Source organism: Amphibalanus amphitrite, unplaced genomic scaffold (genome assembly GCF_019059575.1).
Source record: "Amphibalanus amphitrite isolate SeventyFive unplaced genomic scaffold, NRLGWU_Aamphi_draft 000031F_arrow, whole genome shotgun sequence".
NCBI lineage: Eukaryota > Metazoa > Arthropoda > Thecostraca > Balanomorpha > Balanidae > Amphibalanus > Amphibalanus amphitrite.
The window spans coordinates 551449-578097 of NW_024881527.1; the positions used below are offsets into that span (position 1 = coordinate 551449).

The following is a 26649-nucleotide window of genomic DNA, read 5'->3' on the forward strand; positions in this document are numbered from 1 at the left end:
GCCTTCAAAGTGGTGAGCTCACCACATCTGGTGGCCATCATCCTTCATCGGGCAACCGTTTCACATTTTTCCACTGAGATGCTCTGGTCTGAATCAGATGGCCATGAAAACGACCTTCACAGTTGGAGAGCATCAGCCTCCCGCTCATTTAGGACCATCGCCATCGAAGAAAAGTTTGGGAGTTTTGATCAGAGAAAGAATACCGTTATGCCAGATTACCTGTGTGTATGTATTTACCAGAATTTACCCCTTCTTATTTGATCATGAAACGTACCTAATTATGATAGTTCTCCAACGTCAATCTGTAGAGAAAGACACGCCTTTTGTATAACAAATGGATTTCAAATATCGCGATGCCTTGTTTTTCCCGCACTTTGACTTGTTTCACTCGCCCTCCGGACTCCCGAAGACCCCTTAAATCACACTCCTAAGGATTCTTCCACTCACCCTCTGGACTCCTGAGCAGGACTCGCCGGTTGCGTCCGAGCATGTCGGCCACCTCGATGTGACCCTGCTGGGCGTCCGCCCAGAACAGCTGCTGGGTCTCTCGGCTGATGGTGAGCGCGTTGGGCCACACCAGCTCTCCGGAGATGAGGGTGCGAGGCTCGGAGCCGTCCATGCCGGCTGTACCGATAAACGCCGGCTCCGCCCAATCGGTGTAGTAGAGACGGCTGTGGGGGGGGGGGGGGGGTGATAATAAAGGGGACTGCGCGACGTACAAATATATGATACCGCATGCAAATATATGATATCGTAGCGAAATTGAACAATGAAAATGTGCTTTCGGTGACCGATAAAATTAAAATAATCTCGTCGCTTTCATTTATAACGGGATACGTTCAATACGCTGACTATGCCAGGCTTTGGTTCCGGCCCCCCGACGCATAGAACAGCTGAAAAGAAGATGAGACAAAGAAACGGAGGGAAGCCGATCTACTCGTATTTTACGACTCGACGTACTTGAAATAATTCTTCACCGAACGAGTTTGTACCGAGAGATGTAACTCACCGAGCTTAACACTTTTCACAACATGATACCGTATTACAAGTTCGTACAACATGAAATGACATTACGCCCATGAAAACCCATCAGATGACCTTTTGCAACCGGAGATTACACGATTCCTTATTAACCAACGTGGCAGTTTGGTCAGCTGCCGGTTTGTCCATACACGGCTGGAGGTGGGAGTTTTCCGAGGCCGGCGAACCCAACTAATCTGTTCTGAAAGACCGATGATCCGACCCGATACCAGCCACGAGGGCCAGAACAGCGCTCCACCCCGTCTGGGCAGCCCGTTTCGGCACGGACCGCCAGTGGCCGGTCTGCCCACACGGGACGGGGCGGAGGGGCAGACACCGTCTCATCACAGCCCGCCCTCCCACACACCCGACCGCCGCGCCGGGACCACCGTCCTCTCCTCGCCACCGCCACCGTCCGCTGTAGCACTCACCCATTCTCCGGGTCGACGCAGATGGCCCTGGGCTTCTTCAGGCCCTTGGTGATGAGTGTGCTGGTGAAGCGGCCGTCGCGGTCCGACACGCGGATGGCGGACGAGCCGCCGTCGGTCCAGTAGAGGTTACCGGTCACCCAGTCCACGGCTAGGTTGTCCGGTCGCTCGGCGCCAGAGTGCAGAGACTGAGGGAGGAACGGCGAGAGACGGTTAGCGATAACAATCACTGCGTAAATGTTAAATATGACGAAAACGATGGAAATGGGCCTACCATCTCGACGTCCAAGTGCTTGCTTTGCGTGTTTGTATAAGTAAGTGCTCACTTAAAGTAATCTAATCACCTTTCACGCATAATACCCGGAAATCTTCCAAAGATCTTTATAGCTAGTGGCAGACAGCAAAGGCTGTACAGTGTACAAATTATGCAGATGTGTTTTGAAGTGTGCTGTAGACATGCCTGCTGACACCAGGAAGGAGTATAATCCGATCATTTTCCGGTGCTTATGCATAAGCGACTCCTCCCTGACCAAATATGTGCATGTGCATGGCTGGCACTGACCTCTAGCCCAGCTGTGAGCGGCGCTTACTCACGCCACACAATCACAATCTCACAATACACACCATTCCTCACACGGACGGGCCATCATCAATCCATTGTCGGTGGAATGCCGTCCGCTGCTTGACGGGTGTTATTGATTATTCGCCGGCTCTCGGCGGCGTGTAATCCAAAGTTGTTTGCATGTTTACGCTGCATGGTTCCGGCGACTCGGTACAGCCTTGGCGAGGCCCACGGCGCCGGCAGCGTTTGCACGGCGCGCAAAAAGGTGGCGAGGCGCGGGGTCCGGCGCGACTTCGCCCCCGCCGGTGTCGCCACGACACGCGGCCTCTCGGGGCGACTCCGGTCGAGGTCACTGCGGTCACCGGCGACCCACCGAGAGGGAAAGGCGCCGGGGAGACGAACAGTGACGCACGGCGCTGTCGGGTGTCCCACCTGGACACGGACGCCCCGCCGGATGTGACACAGGGGATGTCCCGGTGTCAGTGGGTCGACGCATTTAGTCAGAGGTCCAGTGGTCGAAGAGGTCTACGAGTACTTAATTGGTCATAAACTCATAATCAGTGGACATTATGTAAGTGGTCATTGCTAGGACGGGCAATATCCGGAGTCGGATCGGCAGTGTGGCGCCGCGAAGCAAGCAGATAGGTATGGGGATTTTCAACATTGTCAGTAAACAAAGCAAAAAATATGATTATACCTATTCATAGTTTTCCTCGTGACTCGTTTGGCTAAATATGACAGAAAACTTTAAGGGTCTATTAGCATAAATTGACTGCAACGAACAGTTAAGCTGTTGCAATTTAACAGTTAAGCAAGCTCATTGACAGCCGCATTTAACGAGTAAAGTAGGTGACGCTACTGCAAATCACGCCCTTGCATCAACTCCCCGTTGTCGCTGTTGGATAGGGCCTTGGTTGGGGCGCACTACGGCGAACGGCCGCAGGTTTTTATGTCCGCTTCATGCCTGAGACCATTGAGCAATAACCCTCGGGAACAAATCGAAGGGTCGCCGTAGCTGCGCGAATGCGTTCGCCATGCCGCGAAGTTCCTCAGAGTTCAGTCACGGCTATATGCCGTCCGATTTGCATACGCTGTGGTGCATGCATTGTGGTTTGCGAATGGTGGTCACTGCGCTGGCTGGATCTCAGAGCCGGTGCAGAACTTAAAGGGACCCTCCCACCTTCAAAAAAGTTAATGAATTGGCATGAATGTGATGTCCCTTGGTTCAGAAAGAGCGAAAACGAATATCTACCAAATTTCACCGAAAAATATTCACTGGTTTTCAAGATATTAGGCTTTTACTTTTGTTTACTTTTTGGGATCTCCCCTGTTACTAGCGACTTTATTTGGAAGCAATAATTTGGCAGCCTTAAAGTGCGGCAGACGTTGCGCGCAAAGCAGCGTATACCACCACGTGTTAACGATGGTTTTAGTCTAAGATTTAAAAATCGTTAGATCTCCGCTGACGTTACAAATTCTATGGGGGCATTCCAATGCATTAGCCCCTTAGAATCCGAAAACTGCAAGTTTGAAATTCCATATCTTCGAATTAAAGCATTTTTCGATGTTGTGAGTGCCCAAACCGGTATTTGCAGGCCATGGCCACCAATTTGGCTATCTCAACTCAAAACTAATGTTAAGGTGGGAGTGTCCAGGCGGTAGCATTCAGGACACTGACCCTACCGCCTGGTCGCCGGCCTACCGCCGGCGACCAGGCGGTAGGCTCAGCTCTGAGGCATACCTATCAGTCATCTAATGAGAGCAGAGGCTGAAGAGGCAGTTGAAAGGAGTTATCTGAATTCCCAGTATGCATGCACTCAGCCATTGGAATTGAGCAACTATGTAAATGGGTCACAGGGAAGCACATTTTAAAAAAGGCACACGCAATTGCATACTACATACCTACTGATACAATATTTCATGCGTCACCGTGTTAGTGATGCTGACTACGGTGATATGGCCTGCGATGTCAGCACGGCAACTGAATATTCTTCAGGCTATCCGGATACGAGTACATGCATACGTCGAATGAATGGTAACGTAATTACGGAAGGCAGCGGTCTCGAGACCACCATCAGTTTCGACACCACTCACGATCGTAAACCGTGAGAGACTGCACCGCTATTCCTGGGACGGAAACTAAGAGCATTACACTACCCCACCGTTTTCTCTCCGGTGGCGCACTCACAGAGATAGCTCTCAAGCTCACCACATGGACTTCTAGTGATTGAACGCTCCACTGCGCACAATATACATGATTATTGGGCTATGAACACTGCGCATTACGTACCTTTTTACATTTGATCAGCTCATGCGCAAAATGTAGAAGAGAGTAGAGACAAAAACGGTATTATAAGAATTACATGCAGTAGGTATACATAGGTATCTGAGAAAATAAGAGCGTGATTTGACCTATCAAATAAGCCCAGCATTGTATGCACCTACTGTCCTCCAGTCCTGAATGCTATTTAATGTTTTGTTATCACTAACCACTTCAAAGAAGCTGTAGTCCTTGCTCCTAATTAATTAAAAATACACGTAAGGAGAAGCAGCCAGCATCATGGATTGCCTAACGGATAAGCACGTCTAACTAACTAAACGGACAATTTACCGAGGATAATTTGCCCTCGGGACCCAGCGCACTAAACCGTGTTATCGCCGAAACCCGCAAATTGGTAGTCGTCGTGTCGCAAACCAAGTAATGAGCGGTCTCACGCGAATGGTTAATGAACGAGTGACTGAATGAATGAGCTTCTTTAAGTATATTGTTCAACTCGCATTGTCTCCGAGATACGCCACGGGGCAACGGCATCGATGTTCAGGTTTGATAAGATTCACTCATGGTGGGAATATAGGCGTCTGTGGTAATTCGATCGAAGATTGATGAGCATTTAGTGATTATTACGACAAAATTATAGCGGGTCAAGGCCGAAAGCGAGATTGCACATTAGGAATCCTCATCCACTTATGAGTTGGCTTACCTAATCAGCTCAAATAGGCCCATTCGATGTTGCTATGCAGTATGCAGTATGCACGCTTACACAAAACAAGTATTTTCCGATTTGGTCCTATCTTCACTGGTAATTACTAATTTTTGTTTTTTACATTTTATCAACGGGTCTTGGTTAAGTTCTCATGCATGACATACAATTGTTGCATTCCTATGAAATTTCAGCATCAGGTTAAATCAGATGCTTTTGTCTAAAAAAGTTAGGTGGAAAATGTGTCATACACGCATTAAAATGACAATAAGAACACCATTCTCGTCATTTTATGGAGGCGCAAGCTATCCGGAAATGCTCATATGGATTATTAAATTACATGTTCCATCACTGTCCTTTTTCTTTCAACCTAAGGTGACCAAGCGAATCAAATTTCTCGCTGCATAGTACTCGTATCGCAGAGCACATCCGAACCAACAGCTATGGACTGCTTCGACAGACATCCGTGCCAGCTTTAATTCGCCGCTCAAGTGTGCGAACTGCGAGGCAAAAGGCCGTGACAGGCCGTCCCCTCTACTCTCGACTCTCCCGTGCTGAAACACGGCAATTGGGACATGAGCTACCGACTGACCAGCCTCTGGAGAAGAGGACCTGATGTTACTCATCTCGACCTCACGGTACACCGATCCAGCCCGACCGACCGGTGTTTCTGGAACGGATTATCTGGTCTTAACGCTCCGGCTTCCATGCCACCGAGGTCGACGGCGGCACGGGTTAGTGACAGGGCGCGACGGGTTGGTGTTCGTTTCGCCACATGGGCTCATGTTTTGTCACCAGTAGCCCGCAGTAGCATGAAGAGCGCCCGGTAGGTTTCATGACAGTTTCATGACCTGAGAGCCGACTTGTCGACTTAGAGAATTAGGTGGTCGAAGAAAAAGAAACAAACACCCATCACGTAGGTTTCAAAGTCTATCGTATTTCATAATCCACGTTGACGGTTCTATGCAACAGACACTGAAATTGATCATTTCAATGCCCGTTTGAACTGAAGTGAAATTCATCACCAACAGTCCCGTGCCACTTTTGGCACTTCCGTCTCCCGATCGTGGGGACCCACCTCTGGAGGACCGGAGTGGCAGAGGCGGTCGATGCTGCTTGTGGACCGCACCACCGTCCAGAAGAAGCACTGCCTCTGCCAGTCGTAGTCGACACCAACAGCGTTGGTCAGGTCGGTGGCCACTATCTCTTCATTGGTGCCGTCCAGGTCCATCAAATGGAGCGCGTCCCGCGAGGAGAACAGCAGCCGCGGCCGGTCCTCGTCCAGTCGACACGTCCGACCTGAGGTCAGAGGTCACGGGTCAGAGGTCAGGGGTCACAGCAGCCTCAGCCGGTCCTCGTCCAGCCGACACATAAGTACGACCTGAGGTCAGGGGTCACGGGTCAGGGGTCAGGGCCAGGGGTCACAGCAGCCGCGGCCGGTCCTCGTCCAGCCGACACGTAAGTACGACCTGAGGTCAAGGGTCAGGGGTCAGAGGTCATGCATGTCAGGGATCAGCACGACGGTGTACCGTCGACAGGTGCTAGTGATGAGTCCGATCGTATCGATATAGGTGTTAAATGTTTATATTTATTGACAAACGGACATTCAGCGTCGAGGGTGTGTACTGTGTATCAATTCAAACTATCGCGTGAATGATGGGGTTTGCTATATGGTGACAGTTGCAGTCTTCTTCATGTATTCAAGTTGCGGACTGACCTTGGATGATAGGTACGACATACCCAGAACAAAATGCTAAGAGCACAGTGAATAACATCCTAAGCCCATTTACGGAACAGGTGACACCAGCTCTGGCATGTTTCTCCACGCAAGCTCAAGAACATGTCGTCTATGCATGCCGTTACACTCAAGACCGCAATCATTAGCATATCATCATGTAAATCTTCCACGTATAACTTGTCAGCCAAACAAGCAGCTTTGAATATTTTTGCCTCCTAGATCGTAGATGATGGTGCTTTTACAGGAAGATAGAACTAATCTTTACGGAAAAAGGCAGCTCACAAATGACGCTACCGAAGAGATCAGAGCTGACACTGAATAGCTATCAATCGATCACTGCTTTTTGCACAAGAGTAGGTACATACTAGCCTTTTTCTTGACTTGTCAGATGAATGGCCAATGACATAGAATAGGGGACACGCACGATTTTTGCCGAGAACGATCTATATGAATCACTCACGGTGGTCGTTCCGGGAATCGTTCAGTGACGAACCCTCAGACCCGACGTGCGCCCGACCCGAAATTTATGATGCGGGTCGGCCGCTAAGTGGCTCGGCAGTCCGTTCTGACACCCCTCAGAAGGGCCGACGGGGAGGGAGCCGAGCGACAACTGCATCTGAGGTACCGCCGCACCGCCGTGCCGCCGCTCGGCGCGTCAGCATTGCCTCACACGCGCCGCTGATGTCACCACGCCAATGAGCCGCGCCACCACTGCCGCACCGCTAACTGCAGCCAGCGGCGAAAGTGATTCCGCCGATTTGGCCGCTGATTCGCCATAGCGCGCCGCCTCTGCCTCGCGTGGAGATTTGCGACAATCACGACTCGTCTACGGCCACCGTCACGGTTGGAAGAGAGCCACAAGAGCCGTGAAATACGGCGAGACGAGAGGCGCCGTGAGGAGAGTGACGGCGCTAGTTTGGATCCACTCCTCTGACCAAGAGGCAAACGTATTACACACACCGGCTACGTGACAAGGCCGGCGAACGTGGCAGCATCGCATCTGGGACAGATCAATCTCGGCAGAGCGCCGGGCAAATCACGGCTGTAAATCATACCCCGAATAGGTGGCAACCTAATTGTATTTAGCAAATATGTTGCTCCATGCTTAATTCAACTTGAAGAGGACACCTGTCGTATGTTTTAGAGCTGGCCCAAGATAATTGTAGTGTAACTTTCTGGACATGTCAATCTCCAAGCGTAGCTCATGACGATGACTATGCAGTTTGGTGGAGGGGAAGCTGCTCGCCGCTAACCGTTGAGTTTTAGCTCGCTAAATTGCTGTCGCTATTGCGCTGTTGAGTGTAGGGTTGTGACACAAATTATAGAAGTCTTGCACTAACTCGGACAGCGTCTTCATATCCGCAATAAGAAGCTAAACGTGGGAAGACAAAGATGTTCCGATCCCACATAGTAGGCGAAATGATGAGGCATATTTAGTAGACGTGTAACGTGATACTTTAATAATACAGAATGGCCGTTTTCACGACGGAACTTTCGCAGAGGAACTTATTTGATACCTAAAAAGTACCTACCCTTAGAGGCCTTAACATCCCTCAAACTGAAATATTTTATGTTCAAAATAATTTTAGAAGTTTAAATCCGGGCATTTTTTGCCCTCAAATCACTTATTTATATACAAACACAGCAATTTTTGGTTCTAGTAGCCCACCTTTCGACTATGAGGTATTAAATCAGCGTGGCAACTTGCTCCCTCTTTGCTCCCTCGGGTATCTAATTCCGGAATTCTTAAAAACAAGGAAAGTATATATCGAGTTCTCTTTTATACCTATTCAGTTATGTTTTAATGGTGATTAAAATATGACAAATTTTTTAATTACATTTCATATAAGAAAACATGCAAAACAATGAAACAAAAATAACTACGGCAGATAATTACCTTCAGGTATCTAATTCCGACCAATCAGCACCTCAGTAGGATATGACGTCATACAAGAATGGTGGTGAAGGCCGTTTGCAGTCCCGGCCGGTAGGTCACGTGACCGCCGGGCGCCTCGGGTCACGCGGCGGTCGGGAGTCGGACGCGGGGCGTGGTCGCGGGCGGACGCGCGGGGCATCATGCTTTGCTTTGCTTGCTTTGTCAACTTCATATAACTTACTATCGCATTCGTGTGAAAGCCAAACACTGCTCAGTGCCCTTAGAAATTGAGTTTTGGAAAGCTCAAGTCCCTATAGCTCCTCAGGTCGGCAACAGTTGAAGCCTCATCTGAACCCATGTGAAAAAACGAGGGTAAGGAACCTTGTGTTGCTTTTTCTTTTACCGTCATAATTATCTCAAACCATCACAATTTTGAGTTCCCACATTGTCTGCTTCACTACATTCGTGTAAAACTTGGGTGAAGGCTGGTGGCTCAAAGAAAGGTGAAGATATTTCTTTAAGTGCCTAATCCGTGAAATTGAAATATCCCGGCTTTACAAATCTACACTTTTCATTTTCTCCACGATACATTTTTTAAAATTGTTTAAATTTTATCTACATTTGTTAAAATCGGGGCTTTGGTTTTGTGTAAACTAGATCATAAAGTTTACTATAGTTTTGTGTAACCTGATGGCTGAAGAAAATAGTAATTTTGCTAAAATGATGTGCGGAAATTTGTTGCTTTCCAAATCAAATTACTCATACCTATTTCATTCAAAATTAGGAGGCATTATTACTGTTTTTTCTTGTAACATGAACTGAGTTTGGGTACGGTGCTCCGGAAACGTTGTGGAACTTTAAGCTAGCTAGAGCAGTTTCCATAAAAATTGTTTAGATAGTTGACATGGCTTGTTGACAACTCTTTTGCTGTTTCTAAAAAAGTGGAAAAAAATATTTTCCTGCATTAAGCACACAAGGCATGTTATTCTCATAAGCTATCGAATGTGTGTGTGTGTGTTTTTTAAGCTGTTTTTTTTTTTAAGCTTTTAAGCTGTAACTTCAGTTACTTCACTTTAGAACATATTGCCCAGAATGCGTCACTGATCATGAGCTGGTATATCATATCATATGTAGCAAATACATAAATGAGAATAGTGTGTCATGAATTTTTGTGCATGCTTCTGGATCATCTGTAATTACATCAAAGGCTCGGCTCAAGAGTGTCCTGCCGACCAGCTTATGCCCAACCCTTTCTGTCCGCAGAACGTCGCCTGCGACTCCCGCACGCCGTTTGCCCCGGCCGTCCGTACTGGTCTTCGCGCTGCGAGCCGCGCTGGAGTTCGCGGCGGCGTCGTGGAGCTCCCATCGGGACGGCGTGTGATGCCCGCGTCGAGCTTATAAGCCGTGAGCTTCGATTGGCGGCTCACGCGGTCACCAGCTGTATGTACAGCCTCGGCCCCGACGACCCCGCTAATGGCCGAGACCGGCATACCCCCGGCATGGGTCCGCTGTCCGGCGCAGCGCTGGCCGCCCGCATGCTATGCTACTTTTGGCTGTATCGCTGCCCAGCGGGAGCGCGCTCCACGCTGCGGAAGAGGTACACGTTGCGACCCGACTGAGGACTGCAACCGGATGGTGACACGTCGGCCTCTGCGCCCTGGCCGGGGCAGGCGTGACCGACGTCACAGTGGAGGAACGCCCAAACAAGACCAGCCCACCGTCGGAGCAGCATGGAAATATCATGTTCTGCCTGGACGTCGGACCCGGCGGCGGCGCAGTGCACCTGCACACGTGCGGAGAGGGGCGCTGGAGGCTACTCTGGAGCTTCTGCCATTCCGCGGCGCGACTGCTGGCAAAACGGCGGCGATTGAGGCGGTTGGGAACAGCTGCAGCAATGGTGATGGCGGTGATGGCGACATGGCGGTTTGGGACTTCATCTCAGCGCGGCCGCCGCCCAGGCGCCGCTGCGCCCGGCTGCTCAGCCACCTACCGGATGGCGGGGTGGCCCTTACGGCCCTCACGCCCGTTCGGTCTGCGGCCACGTTGTGGGGTGGCGGTCGCGGGGTTAGCGGCGTTGGACTTCGTCCTTTATCCAGACTGCACCGCACCATCTGAACGGATGGATCTGCCAAGAAAGATGACATCCAAGGCGGCTATGAGGCGATCACAAAGCTTCACCAAGAGCTTCTCCTTCATGGGGCCGGCCGGCCGTTAAGTCGCAACACCGGCTGCCGAGTGCCAACAGCTGCGTGCGCTGGCGCCGACGCGTTGTGGGCCGCGCTGCTGACGCCCAAGCTGCGATATCAACCATCTATGAATAAGTGGCAGCGGTGGCGGCTTGTCAGTTGTTAACGTGCCTTAACAGACGTTGCGAATAGCCCGCGTTGGAATCGCATGGTTGGGAACACAACGCAAGTAAAAATGGGCTTCCTTGATGAACCTACTTTTTAAGCATTGTAGCCTTTGTAATTTTGGATGTTTTGCTGTAGATATTATTTTCTACATATATACTATATAGGCACTCACGTGCTTTAAATCGCGCAATGCAATTGAACCATGGTAAAGACAATGATAAATGAACTGAGAGCTGACATGCCCCATGCTTTGTGTGTGTATGTGTGTGTGTGTGTGTGTTTTTTTTGCGAGTCGATAAAAGTGGTTTTGGACACTGGATGAGTTTTTAGGGGTGTGGTGAGGGGGGATGTAATTCCACAGACCTGTCAGATTCACTAATGCAGTAGGTCTGTGCGGTGTTTAGTTATCGGAGCATTCTTTGAAAGTCGTGAATAGGGCCAACGAGTACCTAAAGCCGTGATATTCCCCCACAAAAACTTCTTTTAAATAACCGGGGATAGGTACATGAGCAGAGTAAATGCTATTACGAACGCCTATCACAATGCTGAGCGAATAGGAAAATCCATAGATGGAGAATTGTGCCGCGTTACGGGTGCTCGGGCGCAGCCAATCCACCGTTACCCCAGCGGTGACCTTGACCCGCATCGTCTGTCTCGGCTCCAAAGCCAAACCGGCGTGGAATTGGGAGCGTTCGAGCACTCATGGTCCAGCGCAATTCTCCACCTAAATCCATTCCTGATACACATTTGCTTGCTCATAGTCATGTAACCCCGGTAAATTCACCCAACTTTCATATTGGTCGCTCCATAGACAGATGGCCACAGAGATCAACTTAAAAGGCCATTGTTGCATTCATTTAGTGGAGATCATTAAAGAGCCGTGACAGGCCACAAGTCGCGTGACATCATACGTGTAACGACCAATGACGTCGGCCTGCAAAACCCAATGGAAGCGGCTAGCAGCGTGCAATAAAACAGGGCGCTGCTTTCTAAATGTCTGTCGTGCGCCATAAATGAATATATTCTTTGTAGCCTGGCAACTCAGTATCTTTTTTTAACTATTGTACTAGTATTTAATAATTTCATAATTTTATAATTGTGCTTACGCTTTATGTTGATATTAGTGATAAATCCTTAGATAAAGTAAATCGATGTGATATTTAATAGAAAAATAGCAAACTAACGCACCATTCGAAAGCTGGGGAACCTACTAAAAAGAACTACTAAAATTCCTGAGGAACTAAAGGATTAAATGGGGATTAAATAGATGCCTGCTATTCCGTCGTGAAAACGGCCAATATGATTTAATAGAGCGATCCATAATTCATTATCCGCGGCTATATTTATTAATGAAATATTAATGCTTTTGAAGATTGTCCAATGCAATAGAATAAAGAAAATGTTCAGGAAGGTGCTCGAGGTGGTGCAGCTTGCGGTCATACAAGAGTTGGATGAAGCTATGACATAATTAAAAGCAGACGTAAGTGCACAACTGACAGGCATACGCACCAGAAACGGTTAAAGGTGGAAACTGAGAAAGATCTTTATTATTTGCGGTGCACTTAAACCAAAAATCATCCACGGTAGACGATAGTGAGACAACCTCCATTAGCGCCCAATATCTAAGGTTCTGGCCACCAGCATCAGCTCATAGAACCCGACCCATCAACCGACACTCCCACTCGACCACGGACCACCCCGTGACCGACTGCTGTTCACCGCCTCCCGGTACTTACCGTCGGGCTGAAGGCGCATCTGCTCCGGGCAGCTGCAGTGGACTAAGCCGCTGATGTCACTGCTGCAGACGTGGCTGCAGCCACCGTTGGCCCGCAGGCAGCTGTTGCTGCTGTCGTCCAGCGGCAGAGGCACCACGGCGTCCACTGGCTCGGCCGAGCGGGCGGTCGTGCTCGAAGGATCCCGGGTCAGCGCAGCAGACGGACCCGTGGTCGGCCTCCGCCGCCGAGACGGCCGCCGTGCCCGAGCAGTGGTGGCTGCCTCCGTGGTGGTCAGCTCTGTGACAGCCTCAGTGGCAGGCTCAGCCCGCTCTGTGGTGGTCAGACGAGCCGTCTCCGTGGTCGTCTGGACGGGCGACTCCCGAGTGGTCGTTTCGGTTTCTGTGTCTGTCGGTTCTGTCGTCACTCGAGGTCTGACGTCGGCGTCTGTCAGCTTGGTCTCATTTAGAGCGGCCATCCTGAGCAGCAGCTGCGGCAGACAGGCGTCTCCCTGGCAGGGCCCGGCCGCAGCCAGTCGCTGGGCGGCCTCCGCACAGCTGCCGCCCTCACACTCAGGCAGTCGAACAGTAACGCACCGGTCACCGACGCAGCCCTCGCCGTCCCGCGCCAGCGTCTGCAGGATCTGCGGCAGGCAGGTGCCGTCCTCACAGGGGAACGGTGCGTCGGTGGCCGAGCGCGGCCGCTCGCCCATGGCGGCGATCTCCAGCAGCAGCTGTGGCATCGGCTCCAGCGGCTGTGTCGGCTTGGCCGGCCGCGCCACGGCGTCCAGGTCCGGGCAGTTGACGCCCTCGCACGGCTCGCCGCCCTCGGCGATCTCCAGCAGCAGGTCGGGGACGGGACGCTTGGCGGCAGCCGGCTCCGTGGGCACCCTCGGACGCTGCGCTCTGTTGGAGGCCGGCTGACTGCTCAGTCTCCGACCTGAGCTCTCTGACCGCGCCAGGCCGGAGACGTCCACCGCCCGGCCCCCGGCCACGCTGCGAGCGCCGATCGCCTCTGAAACGGGACCGGGTCACGTGAGCTGCGTACACGACGGTCACGTTTGGCTCTCATCCAGATACACTCGTCCATCAAAATGATGGTTTACTCTAACCACGGCCCGGGTGGGATGCGGATGTATCTCTATTTAATCGCCTTAACATGTATACAATCTATAAACCCTACAAGCTGGCTTACGACACGACCGAAACATTTAAAGGACAGCGGTGTAAGTTGAATCATTCTCGATCCTTCCTTGGGGAGAGCATGACGTAAATTTATCTGTTTCGGGTGTGCCCTTGGCAGCGGCCGTGCTGGCAGAATCTGTGGTCTCGTGATGACAGTTGAGACCGTCCGAACATCTCCCCAGAAGGTGACGCAAAACGGTCTGACGCAAACATGTTGCGGTGAGCCTAGCCCCCGGTAGCTGTTGCATCGGTTAATCTGAACCGTGTTTCTCGAGAGGATGAACTCTGCTTTTGCTAACTGGTTGCTCGGTTGCACCAATCGACCCTCACGGGATACTTGAGGAAGAGCACCGTGACGAAAAACGTAAACATCCAATTGGGAGGACCCGTTACGACGCTGATGGGGGCCGTCATGTTGAGTGAGGATATGTCAAACAAACTGATAAGAATACTCGGCTACCATATCGGGAGTTCCGTGGCAGACACAACAGACGCATATATCCGCTAATGAAATGGTAACGGCGGCGCGATGCGAGACGGATGGTGACTGACTGAATTGATACCGGCACACTGGCGCCGGGAATTCATCTAATTTTCAACTTAATGAGGAATTTAAGATATGACATTGATGGAATATGACTGACGCCGCCAAACAGAGGAAGGAACAGAACACCAGTCAAGTGAAAGTCCGATGACGGGACAATCGGGGATCGGCACCATGCAGGTATGCAGGCCTAAGTCTGCTGCAACTGAGCCTGTCTCGCTGACCGAATGAATGACGCAATGACCCGCTGTGGACGGCGCGTAACCGCAGCCGGGGCCCACGTGAGGCGGCCATCGGAAGGCGCTGAGGTCACGGCTCACTGCCGAGCCGCCCGGGTCAGTCGGCCGGCCCGACTGCTGCCGGCAGACCCGGCGGCGGCGTCTAGCACCGACAGGACGCGGCGGTAGGACCGGATCGGGTCAGGGCCGGCGCCTACACACGTACCGGTGGGGGCGCAGCTGACCCGTCGGCAGCAGTTGGGCCAGGGCGCCTCCGGGTCCGGGTAGACCACCTCGCAACCCGGCTCCAGACGGTCCTCGATGATGTAGCGGCACCTGGCGGACAGACGCAGGCCAGGTCAGGTCATGTCATGTCATGTCAGGTCAGGTCAGGTCAGGTCAGGTCAGGTCAGGTCAGGTCAGGTCAACTCTTGTATTTGAATGGTATGTCTTATTTGAAGTTGAACATTATGGAGTGTTATGTGTGTGTGTGTGTTTTTTTTTTGTATAGTTATATGAGGAGGAGCGAGGACGGCACAAGCTGTTTTATATAGCAACAAACAGGACAAGCATATTGGCGAAAAGCATATCTTTGTTTTTGAAATTCACTCGCAATTGCAAGACAGGCTGAGGGATTTTTCCATTAAAAATAAAAAAGAAGTCAATTTTGTCCGACGAAGACGGCCAATATCGTCTCACTTCATATCGTTTTTGCGTCGACCAGCCAAATAACAAGTAGATAAAGTAAATAATAAATAAGGAATTAAATAAATAAATGAAAAAACCAGACGGGTACCAGCATCACTTTGCTGCGGATGTCTCCAATCTATCATTGCTCACTCGATGCTCGAGCTCATATTCGCGCTTCATAAGCACCAGCCTGATTTGATGACGCCCTCAGAAGTATCTTTACCGCCTTTTTGCCACCTCTCGAAACGCCTCCAGCCGGCACCCGGAGGTAGGTAATTACATCCCCCAGGACAATCATCTTCCTCCGGGCCACCGGTGCGGGCTCTGACGTCAACACCAATCATCGGCGACCGGAGGTCGTCGCGACTCGTCACCCGCCTCTGATTGCCCCGTCATTACGCGCCGCATCTGCCGCCGGCACGCCGCCGCCGCCGCCGCACTCGGTCGCGCCGATCGGCCGTCACGCGCGCCAAATACGGCACGCTGAAGGTCGTCCGGTGGTGGGCGCGCGCGCCTCCCGGCCGCTTTGTGGTCACACAGGTCAGCCGCGGAGGCGCGGTGCGGGCGCCGCTCCGATGACGGCGGAGGTGGCGGAGCGGCGCGCGGTGGCGGCGCGATGATGGATGACGGCGATGAGCAACGCTCGGTGGTCCGGAGCGGGCGTCATCCTGAGGGGCGGGGGCGTCATCCCGAGGGGCGGGGGCGTCATCCCGCGGCGGTGGCGGGTGCGGAGATCAGTGCCTGGTGGTACCGGTCTGAGTCAGCTGGTCGTCCGGCTGGCCACGTCACTGCCCGGTGGGCGGGGACCACGGCCGGTATGGGCCGGAGCCGACCGGTCCCATCCCCCGAGACCGCAGGCCCCGCAGATGGACCGAACTATCGAGACAATCTGAGGAGTCGAGGGTGGCGTATCACGGCACGAGCCGCCGCTGGCCGTGAGAGTCTGAGGAAGCGTCACGGACCACCGGCGCCTCTTCTCGCTATGTCAGGCACCACTGGGCACCACCGGTGCGCTAAGGACGGCACACGATTCAGGCTGTAACGGAGCATCTTCCGGGATTCCGGTGACACTGTCACACCTTCATGACATCCCGACAGTCGTGTTCAACGTCCCGGGTGACTTTTGGGTATTGATTGATGCAGCTGGGACGTTCACGACGTAGCCGGTAAGGCGTGACCTGCCGTTCATGCCGCATCAAATCGTGCCGTGTAGTCGTGGGGATGAATCAATGGCCTTGACACTGCGGAACGATACAGGAACAGCTAAGGAACGTGATGTGCTCTTGCAAGAAGGTCACGTCCCAGGTCAGGTCAGAGGAATTGATGAGTGAACGGACACCATCTCTTATTCGAGGGATCAGCTTCGAATGATCACAGGAAGTCAGCTATATGAGTCACGAGAGCGTTAAGAATCTCGTGACGTTGTTGACGTTTAAAAAAAGGTGACGTTGTTCAATTTAGAGCAATGAGCAATTAAAATTAAAAAACAATGGTCATAAACACCATGCAAATCAGTTCATTGTCGAATCTATTCGACATTTCTGTTCTACTAAGTCATCAATGAGGTATAACATTAGTTTTATCGCTCTTCATCACACCTCTTCAAGTCCTTACGGTGTGACCTCCCATATGACCAACACTCCAAGTCCCAACAGCGCCTTCTCTTTCCACATGACGTCTCCTATTTCTCGCATCCTTATCTATACATCATTTGGCTGAGCTGACTGCGCCTCCGGTGAGGCCTCCGTGGGCTGATGGTCTCCGTTTGGAAGCCGTACTCTCCTAAACCCGGGACCATTTACTGGTGAAAGGCGCCTCACGCCGCACGGCGCCGGAGCCACGGCCGGACCGTGCCGGTGCGACCCGCGCACAGCCACGAGTGATGGCCACGCGTGACCGGCCTCTCCGAGTCGCCGCACGGAGAGCAATGGCCAATTAGTGTGCGCGCGCTGCGGTGATCGCCGCCTCGAGCGGCCCGTATTAGCAGGCGGGCTGTGAGTGTTTGTGCGAGTGAAATCCTCCGTCCGTCACTCTCTGGGTGTCCGGAGATATTAATCTTTCCACGTCAGTTGAGCCGCCGCCGCAGGAGTGATCGCTTGTTTTGGCCGTCCATGGCAGCTGACGGCCTGCTCTGGTCCCGGCGGCGCCAGCGGCCGCCCCTGATCAAGGCGTGCCGCTGACGGCTGAGCCATTTGCACCCTCCTCAGAGGAGAGCGCCGCCACTCCGCCGCCCGTCCCTCCCAGGATGTTCATTACTCCCTCAGGCTGACATCACTCTCAGACCCCTCTGCCATAAGTGTAAGGGTCCTCGAGACAACAACCACGTAGATGTTCGACAAAGGGCAGCGCTCCATAAAAGGCAGCACTGGCACTGACAGGCGCTGAACGTTTGCCAACTGGTCAGGGAATGCGCCGGACAGGGTACGACCCATCCTGCCGGATCAGCCTTCATTGCCGTGGCGTAAGAGGGCTGCAAGTGCGCCGGCGATTCATCGCATGAACGCGACAAAGCCTTACCTTGTCGAGAGTCCGGGACGGCTCACCGTCTGAGCGCCCATCTCCGGAACAGACTCTGTTTATGGCTGGGATCAGCGATGTTAATCGACTGTCGTAATCGTTGAAGAATGACTGATGGGCCACGGATCGCAGCGGACGCCTCAGCCGCTGCCAGAGACAAAGGACTGGATGGATGGACGGTGGGAAAACGCTCTAACGATAGTCACGGCGGTAACGCGAGAGAGCTAGCCTGATGTATTCGTGATTCCGTATACTTTATGACGCTTTGGAATTTTACGTTGTCTTGTTTTTGAAAGTGCGAATACTTTTTTTCTGATGTCCAAGACTATCCAGAAATCCAGATTAATGTTTTCATTTGTAAAACGAATAATCGAAAGAAGCCAGCTGCCATAATATGTCCATTTAAATTCAAACGAAATTGAACGAGATCAAGGAGATCGGCCGCATCCCGTCAGACAGAAAAATGCGTCTACTCCAATTAATATCCAATTCCACCGATGGAAAGTCGTGCGATGTGGCGGCAGAACCAGTTCTACCGGTCAGATGGCATCATCAAACAACACCCTTGGCTTCCCGATCTCCACATATCAGAGGAGACATGGGAGTGCCCTGCGGCAGACCGGATCCGAGTGACGCCCGCGACTGCTGGGGACCACTCTCGCTGTGCGGCGGGGCGTATGGTCGCCGGGAGTGCATCACTCACCCGAGCACGAGCACGCCGGGCCGGCCGTTGGTCCAGCCGTCCACGCACTCCGCCTTGGTGCAGCCCGCCTCTCGCCATGTGTCGCCGATGCTGAAGTACCGGTTCAAAGTCTTGGAGTAACAGTCGCCAGCCTCTGCAAATAAGCGAAGAGGTTAAATGCGATGGAAGCTGCTTTCAGAATCGTTTGGATGGAATAGTCGTTTATGCGCAATAATGCTTTGGATCAATTTTAATTTTTATATGCACTTTACGTTGTACCTAATGTGGGAAAAAAATATCTAACACCAGATAATTCAAAGGTAAGACACCAAGAACAAAAGAACAACAAGACGTGTAGCCACAACAACTTGTCGTTTCCCAGACATCAAGCACGTCAACCAGCTTCGTCTTTGTGTGATCAAGTCACGACCACGCGATAAACAAGCCCAAGTGAGTCGAACCATAAGTCACGCTTATGTAAGTACGTTTTGTTTAGATGCCAGAATTTTTACACAGTCTTATTTTGTTGATATTCACGCTAACGAGGGGAGTATAATTAACACTTTTCTATGGCCTGTCATGAGCTGAAAGAAACGTTGAACTATATATTTTTTTTTCAATTGCCTCAAACCATATCGCTGGAACGGAAATGGATGAAAAACACCCCAAAAGGTCACAGGTTTAGACAAATCGGTTGGGCTGCAGTCCGTTTTGAATAATCGAATCACTTTAATAAGCGTTGCAGAGTAGAACGAATCTGTTTTATTAATTGGTCAATATCTTTCTATACAATTTATATGACAAAGTTTCATAAATTTTGTGCGCTGCGGGGTAACGACGCATGCGCCGGTACATCTAAATCCGTCAGTGATTTTATCTTTTGCAGCTACAGGCCAATCTGAAAATCACGGTGTTTCGTTCCATTCTTTCAGCCACATTTGGTCCATTGTCAATGACCTCTGGTCTCTTCCCAGAACAGTTATCAGCCCTGATCGTTAACTGTCCGCACACAGCTGGTTCGGTGTAACTTCTATAGAGGAACTAGGGGCCATAGAGGCACTGTTCCGAGTATACCCGGAAAAGGGCCTCTATATGGCCAGCTGACCGTCAGCTCAACGAATAGGCGCCTCGCTAGCTGTGCCAGGCAGACTTCTGAAGCTACTAAAACAGCGCAGTCGGCGAATCGATTCAGTGCCCTCCTAATTATTGAGGTCCTCAACTGAGTCGAGCACTGCTGTCGCTCAAGACGCAGCTTAGCTATATACCCCGGCTCCGCCTCACCTCTGCACCGCCCGAGTTTGAATCTGATCAGAGCACGGTGACGGCCAACGGGGGATAGTTCAGCCACGCCCAGGGGCCCAGTCTCGTACCCATCTCGGGCGCCAATTTTGCACCGGTGGCACCCCCGTCTCACACCCAAATTGCGCCTTCGTCCGGCCGTCCCGCCGAGCCGGCGCCGATGGACCGCGCCCCGGCTGGAATATGACATCCAGTGGCGTCAGCCGGGCACCCAGAGCGGGCCGGTGGAGCCGCGAAATTGCGCTGATGCGCCCATTGTTTGGCAGGCGGTGGTCCATTGGAGCTGTGCATCGGACGGTGTCCAAACAGCGCCGCATAGTCAGACGACAGGCCGCTAACGTGGCCGGCCGGCCAGCAATGGAGAGGGGCCCGCCCGTCAGTGGACACTGTGCCAAATGTTCAGACAGCAGATGCAGCTGATGACGTTTGCCGGCGCGGTAGTGGAATATATGCAATCTTCACTAAAGTAAAGCACAATTAAGCGGTGATCCTCATTCCTTGCATAGAAATAATGCTGACAATGAACAGAACGTATTTAAAGTGCAAAATACCTTCATAGTTTGAACCTACGAGACAGGGTTTACGTGAAGCGCATATCAATTAAACGAGGCATAAAGTATGCATGCGAGTATGAATCATGCGTAAGGACCATAACGTGTGCACCATTTTGCATAATGAGAGCTCTGAGGGAGCGTAGAACTAATTATTTCATACATAATATACTCGCGTCTGCGCATATCCATGCAAGCACAGACATTTCATTTTCCAGCAGAATGCATATTACACCGCTCATTTCAGGCTCATTTTTGCATTTAATTTAGAAAACATCTTCTACTTTTACTCTGTAAAATGAACGAGAGCATCCGACTAAGAGTCGCCATCATTCAGGTGTCCAAACACCGGGCCTCTGCCAGTGGGCGTGTCATTGTCGGTCTTCAAGCAGAGAGACGTACAAAATTGTGGGTGCTGGCTCTGGCTCTCTTACGATTTCCGTGATCGACAGCCCTTTATCTGTCTATGTCTTGTATCCATGTTCTGTGAGCTCCATCCATCCATTAGTCTGTCTATGTTCTGTGAGCTCTATCCATGGGTCGATCCATGTTTTGTGGGCTCCGGCCGCCGACCATCCATCTGTCTATGCTTTGTAGGCGCCGGCCTTCTGTCTAGTGTCTAGTGTCTATCTATGTTCTGTTGGCGCCGGCCCTCCAGTTGTCTATGTTCTGTGGGCGCCGGCCCTCCAGTGGTCGCCGTGTGTGGGCGCCGACCCTTAAGTTGTCTATGCTCTGTGGGCGCCGACCCTTCAGCTGTCTATGCTCTGTGGGCGCCGACCCTTAAGTTGTCTATGCTCTGTGGGCGCCGGCCCTTCAGCTGTCTATGCTCTGTGGGCGCCGACCCTTCAGCTGTCTATGCTCTGTGGGCGCCGGCCCTCCATCCGTCGCGTCGCCGTGTGTGGGAGGCGGCCGGCTCCCGGACAGGGAAGGGTCGAGGTGAGCGGGGTGCCGGACCGACCTCGTGCACACCGGCGCCGACCGGACCTCTCCGAGAACAGGGCGGGCACTCCCGCCCCGGTCGGATCGCAGCAGTCTCCCGAGGTGGCCGAAAAAGGGTGACGCGATAGCTTTACGGTACGTTTTTGTAAGAACTAAGGTAATGTATGTATGTACATATAGTGGAGCGCACGCGCTGTTTGTTTTATATAGAAGGTACTGGGTACTGACTAGTGACTAAAGAAGCTATTGAACCTATCTGCTATTAGGATCTCACCAAATGAAATGTCTAGCAAATTCAATCAATACCTAATCATAGTTCTGTGATACGTTCGCGCATTGAGATGCAGGTATGCATAATTTTCAAGCCACAGAAATGCTCGCTAAAACAGGATACAGCTCGACTCATCGAAAATTTCGTCGAACGAGCCTGGCAATGTGTTGTGCAATATGCATGATTTCAACACTGCTTTGTTACTATGTGCCCCAAATGAGGAAGGCATTGTATGATAATAAGAGGTCCCGATTCAAAGCTGTGCACCTGGGTATAAATTGGATTGCATGCTACATGCCGTTCTGCCTGTTTTCAATATGGATGGAAACCACGCATCCCTTTTCCACGTCTCTCGCTTAGGAGAGAAACGGTGATTCTCATGCGTTATTCGAGGTCATTACATATTCACATATTACATATACACATACACTACACATATTCTCCTAGAGCCAATTCAATAGCTGGATCGTCTATTTCACCTAACCATTGTCCTTGGAATTATTCAGTCAGATCGCTCTCTGCTTGCGTCCTGAAACTAAATGCTGTAGGCTCACCTATATGCGCTGTGCGGTTTTGTGTTTTTTTTGTTATTATTCTTATATCGTGAACTACACGATATAAGAATAATAACTTCTGCCACTGTACAATACAGTGGCAGAAGTCTGCCTCCAGATAATGACATCAGCCCGTGCCTTTCGACTGATATCCGGCTTTGACTTGGCTTGTCAACAGCAGCATGACAACATTCGCCCTGAAGGTTGCATCACAACAATCAATCAACGGCTCTTCTCTGCTTCTTCGGCTGATTCAATGCGTTCCGGTGAGTCACCGTCAGGCTTCAGGGCCAACTATTTTAGCTTTGATGCAGCAATTATCTATTTGGTGATGTCCCCGTTTATATAAACAGCTCCTGACAGGTGCCCTGAGCTGGGGAGTCTGAAAAATTCCACTGACCGCTACTACTCTGAGAAGTAAAGTGTGCAACAGGGTTGTGCTTGACTCATGAATCGAGTCAGAAATTTGACTCAACTCTGACTCAAATGAGTCAGATTTGAGTCGAGTCGGATAAAATGTTGAGCTGTTGAGTTGAGTCAGAGTTGAGTCGGACAAAAATATTAAGGTGTTGAGTTGAGTCAGAGTTGAGTCAGTAAAATAACTTTTGACATTGAGTTGAGTCAAGAACATTTAGGAACATGAGTCAGCTGACTCAACACTTTTTAGAAACAATATATAGTATAAGTTTTTCATTCTCCCCCGCTTAACCCTATTAGTGGCAGGGGGGGTTGTTTTTATCCACCCCTCAGGTTTTTCGGGAATATCTCCGAAACCGCTGAAGCTACGATACTGAAATTTTCTGACTTTTCCTAAAACTAAATTAGGCACATTCCCTGAAAATTTCAAGTTCATAACTTTACCAGGGGCGGCTCCAGAGCACTGGGAATTGGGGGGTCCTATTCGTGAAGCGAGTCATTTGGGCGAAGATCACGATGCTGCACCAGTTTTACGAACAGTGAATGAAAGGTATCATGTGATAACATATACAAAGTTATTGTGCATCCTCTTTTGACACGTTTTTGCTATAATAGGCGGATCCAGGCGTCCAAAAAGGGGGGTTATTTTTTACCTCCCAACATAGGTGCCCTGACACCGCCTATGCATGACCAATACAATTTTAGTCCTTCTCTCATAAGAAAATTGTAACATAACAAAACCATTGCCACCCTTTTTAGAAACAGTACCAACAAAAACCTTATTTACTATACTTTTTGTGTACCCCCAATCTCAATGATCTGTATCCGCCTATGATTTTTGAAAATGCATATTTTTAGGATCCATGTGAATTCCTGGTTCATTCTCTAGGTATCGATCGGCAAAAGTTGCGTTAAGATTGGTTCAGAAACCTGGCCGTGATAAACAGTCTAAAATGTATCTGCAATTTGCCCGTTTTTACCCCCCTCTACCCCCCTTTTGACATTTTTTATTTTTTTTAAATGTAGATCTCGTTGAGCCAAATCGAATGCTGTTTGAATTTTGAAAATCGGCCGGTTAGATCTCGAGATATCAAGGGGGGTCGTAAACAGTCCCCCCCCCCCCCTGCCACTAATATGGGGTAGCCAGGAGCCTGCCACTAATAGGGTTAACAACTTAGGCCCGGCCCTGCTGCCGGATTTTTTCACCCCCCCCCCGCTCAACAACTTTTTTATCTAAGTCAATTTTGAGTCAACACACTTGACTGAGACTCAACAAAAAAAAATTGAGTCAAGTTTGAGTCAACTCATATTTTCATTGAGCCGCTTGAGTCATGAGTCGAGTCAAGGGAAAAATCATCTCCTTGTTTGAGTCAGAGTTGAGTCAGGGCATTCTGAAGTTGAATGATGAGTCGAGTCGGCAATTTTTTTTGAGTCGAGCACAACCCTTATTTGTCGAAGTCGAACACCCCTTATTATTTTTATTATTTGACTCTGGCACTAGAATAGCCACACAAGTGTGGAGTGAGCCAATGACGTGAAATAAATAAATAAATAATAATAAACCCTGGTGTGCAATGTATTTGCAGTAGGTACTCATTCTTACAGCGGGCAGTGGAATCTTTTGCCGGGTCTCACTGTAAGAAGTAGGAACATAGGCACATCTAGCGCGGATACTGAGTTAGAAAATCCGTGGTGGTGGCCGACCCACCCTCACACGGCTCATATCGACCCGTGGACCCGACCCACTCGATCGGCACTACCACCGGCAATGGTAGACAGGGTTCGATTCGGTTTTTGTGCTGATATCAGTGTCACGGCAATGTGGCAGGAGAACGCTGGCGCATTAACGGTCCGTGCTATCTTCTGAACACATGAAAGACTAGCGCTCAGTTGACAAGTTTTGCCGACCGTTGTCTCCGCGACTCTCTCAACATTGATTGCTACCATCTCGCTTTTAGACGATAATTGATTCGTGACTCGGACGAATAATCACTCTTTCGAAACGTTTTATTCTTTCGTGGGAAAATCCAGCTTAGGATCATTATAAGCGTCGTCAAACGTGAAATGGATGAACCTCAATAGCGTTCGGTCCCATGACGTTTCATAACTTTTGGTACAGGTGCCAATGAGCGTTAGACGGAAATCAAACTTGGTCGCTCACCTGCTATAACTATACCTACTCAGCAGTCAGCAGCCTATGTCAAAACCCTTCTAAAATGTCAAAGCAAAGCGGGATAGACGTCTGAGTCCAGCTTTCCAGAACACTGTGTTTCAATGACACTTGACAGTCATCTTCGCAGATAATGGAAGACAAGCATCCATCCCATTCTGTTCAGATTCAGTTCTGCCGTAAGCTCAAATTTGTCTACATTGGCATATTATTGCCGCAAAGTAACTTAAAAAAATACAGGTACCCACGGGCATCGAAGACAACATCCGGTACTGGACGAGCACTTCCAGCTCCTTTACATTTTACCATTTTTCATTTGTCGTGGGGTTACTCGACCCGTACCTAAAAGTAAGTAGGTACAGCGGGCACTTGGGCCTAGATATTACAATCACCATATACCACTATATACCTATATAGTGGTATATAGTGATCTATGCAATCACGCATCCGGTTGCCAATTCTTAAACCGGTTTTAAGCTGCGTAACGCTGTGGACGTATTGTGTCGAAATGCCGCAACACACATGCGATGATAATAATCAATCGTGCATCTGTTTACCTAGCTCAACGAATGACCGCAAGAAAACATTCCGTGTGCCGAGGCACGAATACAATTCGTCTGCAATGTCTGGTCTGGCAGCAGGCCAGCGGCAATGCTCGCGCTGGCCGGTGGAGCCTCGGCACTCTGCAGCTTCGGTCAGCTAGCCAAAGTGAAATGGAAAGTGGAGCGGCCGCCGCCGGGCCGCAGCGGTCAGTTCGACCGGCCAGAGGCCACTGCGCCGCCCGGGAGTGGCCAGCGAAAGTGTCATAGGCCGCACTGGTCAGCAGCCGGGCCGCGGGCCATGCGAGCACCTCCGGCGAGAAAATATCTCACACTGGGCGGGCCGCAGGACTGTTACGCCACCGGTCGACCTGTCCTCTCGGACCCGCCCGGACCGGAACCTCCCGTGGCGTTTGATAACAGCCCACAACAGATCGCGCTCAGACGGGCGCCGAGATTGGTTTCACTTTTGTCAGCCGGCGCGCCGTGGTCGGTCGTGGCCCCTCCGGTACCCCGGTGCCAATTACGGCCGTGCTGCGCCGCTGCGGCCGGTACTACGTTCAATGGTCGTCGCCTTCCGCCCCGACACTATGTCCACAGGCGGGCCTTTTCTCACCACACAGGAACGAACAAAAATAAACAGAGGGGAAACAAAGCATTCCGACGGCCAGCACGGCGCCAGCGCGCCGCAACGGCAGACCGGCGCACGGGACGAGGGGTGCACCGCCCCAGAGGGACCAACTCTGGGGCACCGCTGGAAATTATTCCGAAAAACGAATGCCCCTACAGAGCGTTAGCGGGTACTTACGATCACTGGGCGCTGCAGCGGTGAGCGCGGCGACCGTCAGCAGCAGCAGCAGCAGCAACGCTCCACGTGTGGCCATCTCGGGCGCTGGGCGGCACGGCGCGTGGCACGTCTGGAGGAGAGGTGGTGCGCGCTGCCGTTCGGCAGAGAGCCGCTCACCGACTGAGCGGCGTACGGAGCTGAGAGGAGGCCGGCGCCGCCGCCGACCCCAGCCGCCCGCCCGGCGACACCCGTCACCAATCACAGGCGCCGATGAAGCAATTGGTAGTTGAAGGATTATCAGGGTTTGAAAAAAATCGGTTTGTTTTGACTATCGATGAATCGTTCAGGCTCTTCTGATTCTAGGTAATGATAGCCGTTTTCACGACGGGCTATCCGGCGAGTGCACCTAATGTGACCAAATCTGCACCTAATCTCTTTTACAGCAAATATCTTTATTTTATGAATTAATTTCAGTGTTTTAATCGATGATACTCTCTGATAATATGACAAAGCAGGCATATATGTAAGCAATTAGTGCAGACCTAGGCCCTAGCTGATAGCTGCTAAGAGACACACTGAGCCTAATTTGACCAAATCTGCACCTAAGCTGCACCAG

General features: G+C 51.0%; 1 protein-coding gene across 1 annotated transcript in view; it reads right to left on the minus strand.

Annotated features, from left to right (window-relative positions):
• LOC122367532 (prolow-density lipoprotein receptor-related protein 1-like) overlaps positions 1-26210 on the minus strand; it is a 32330-nt gene extending 6120 nt beyond the window's left edge. Inside the window, exons 1-7 of the mRNA XM_043340721.1 lie at positions 26055-26210; positions 18528-18660; positions 14844-14953; positions 12696-13685; positions 6070-6290; positions 1452-1636; positions 448-671 (exon numbers count right to left, since the gene is read on the minus strand). Of these exons, the coding sequence (XP_043196656.1) occupies positions 448-671; positions 1452-1636; positions 6070-6290; positions 12696-13685; positions 14844-14953; positions 18528-18660; positions 26055-26130 (1939 nt within the window). The 5' untranslated portion in view covers positions 26131-26210. The remainder of the gene's footprint in view (positions 1-447; positions 672-1451; positions 1637-6069; positions 6291-12695; positions 13686-14843; positions 14954-18527; positions 18661-26054) is intronic.
• Positions 26211-26649: the final 439 nt, after the last annotated feature.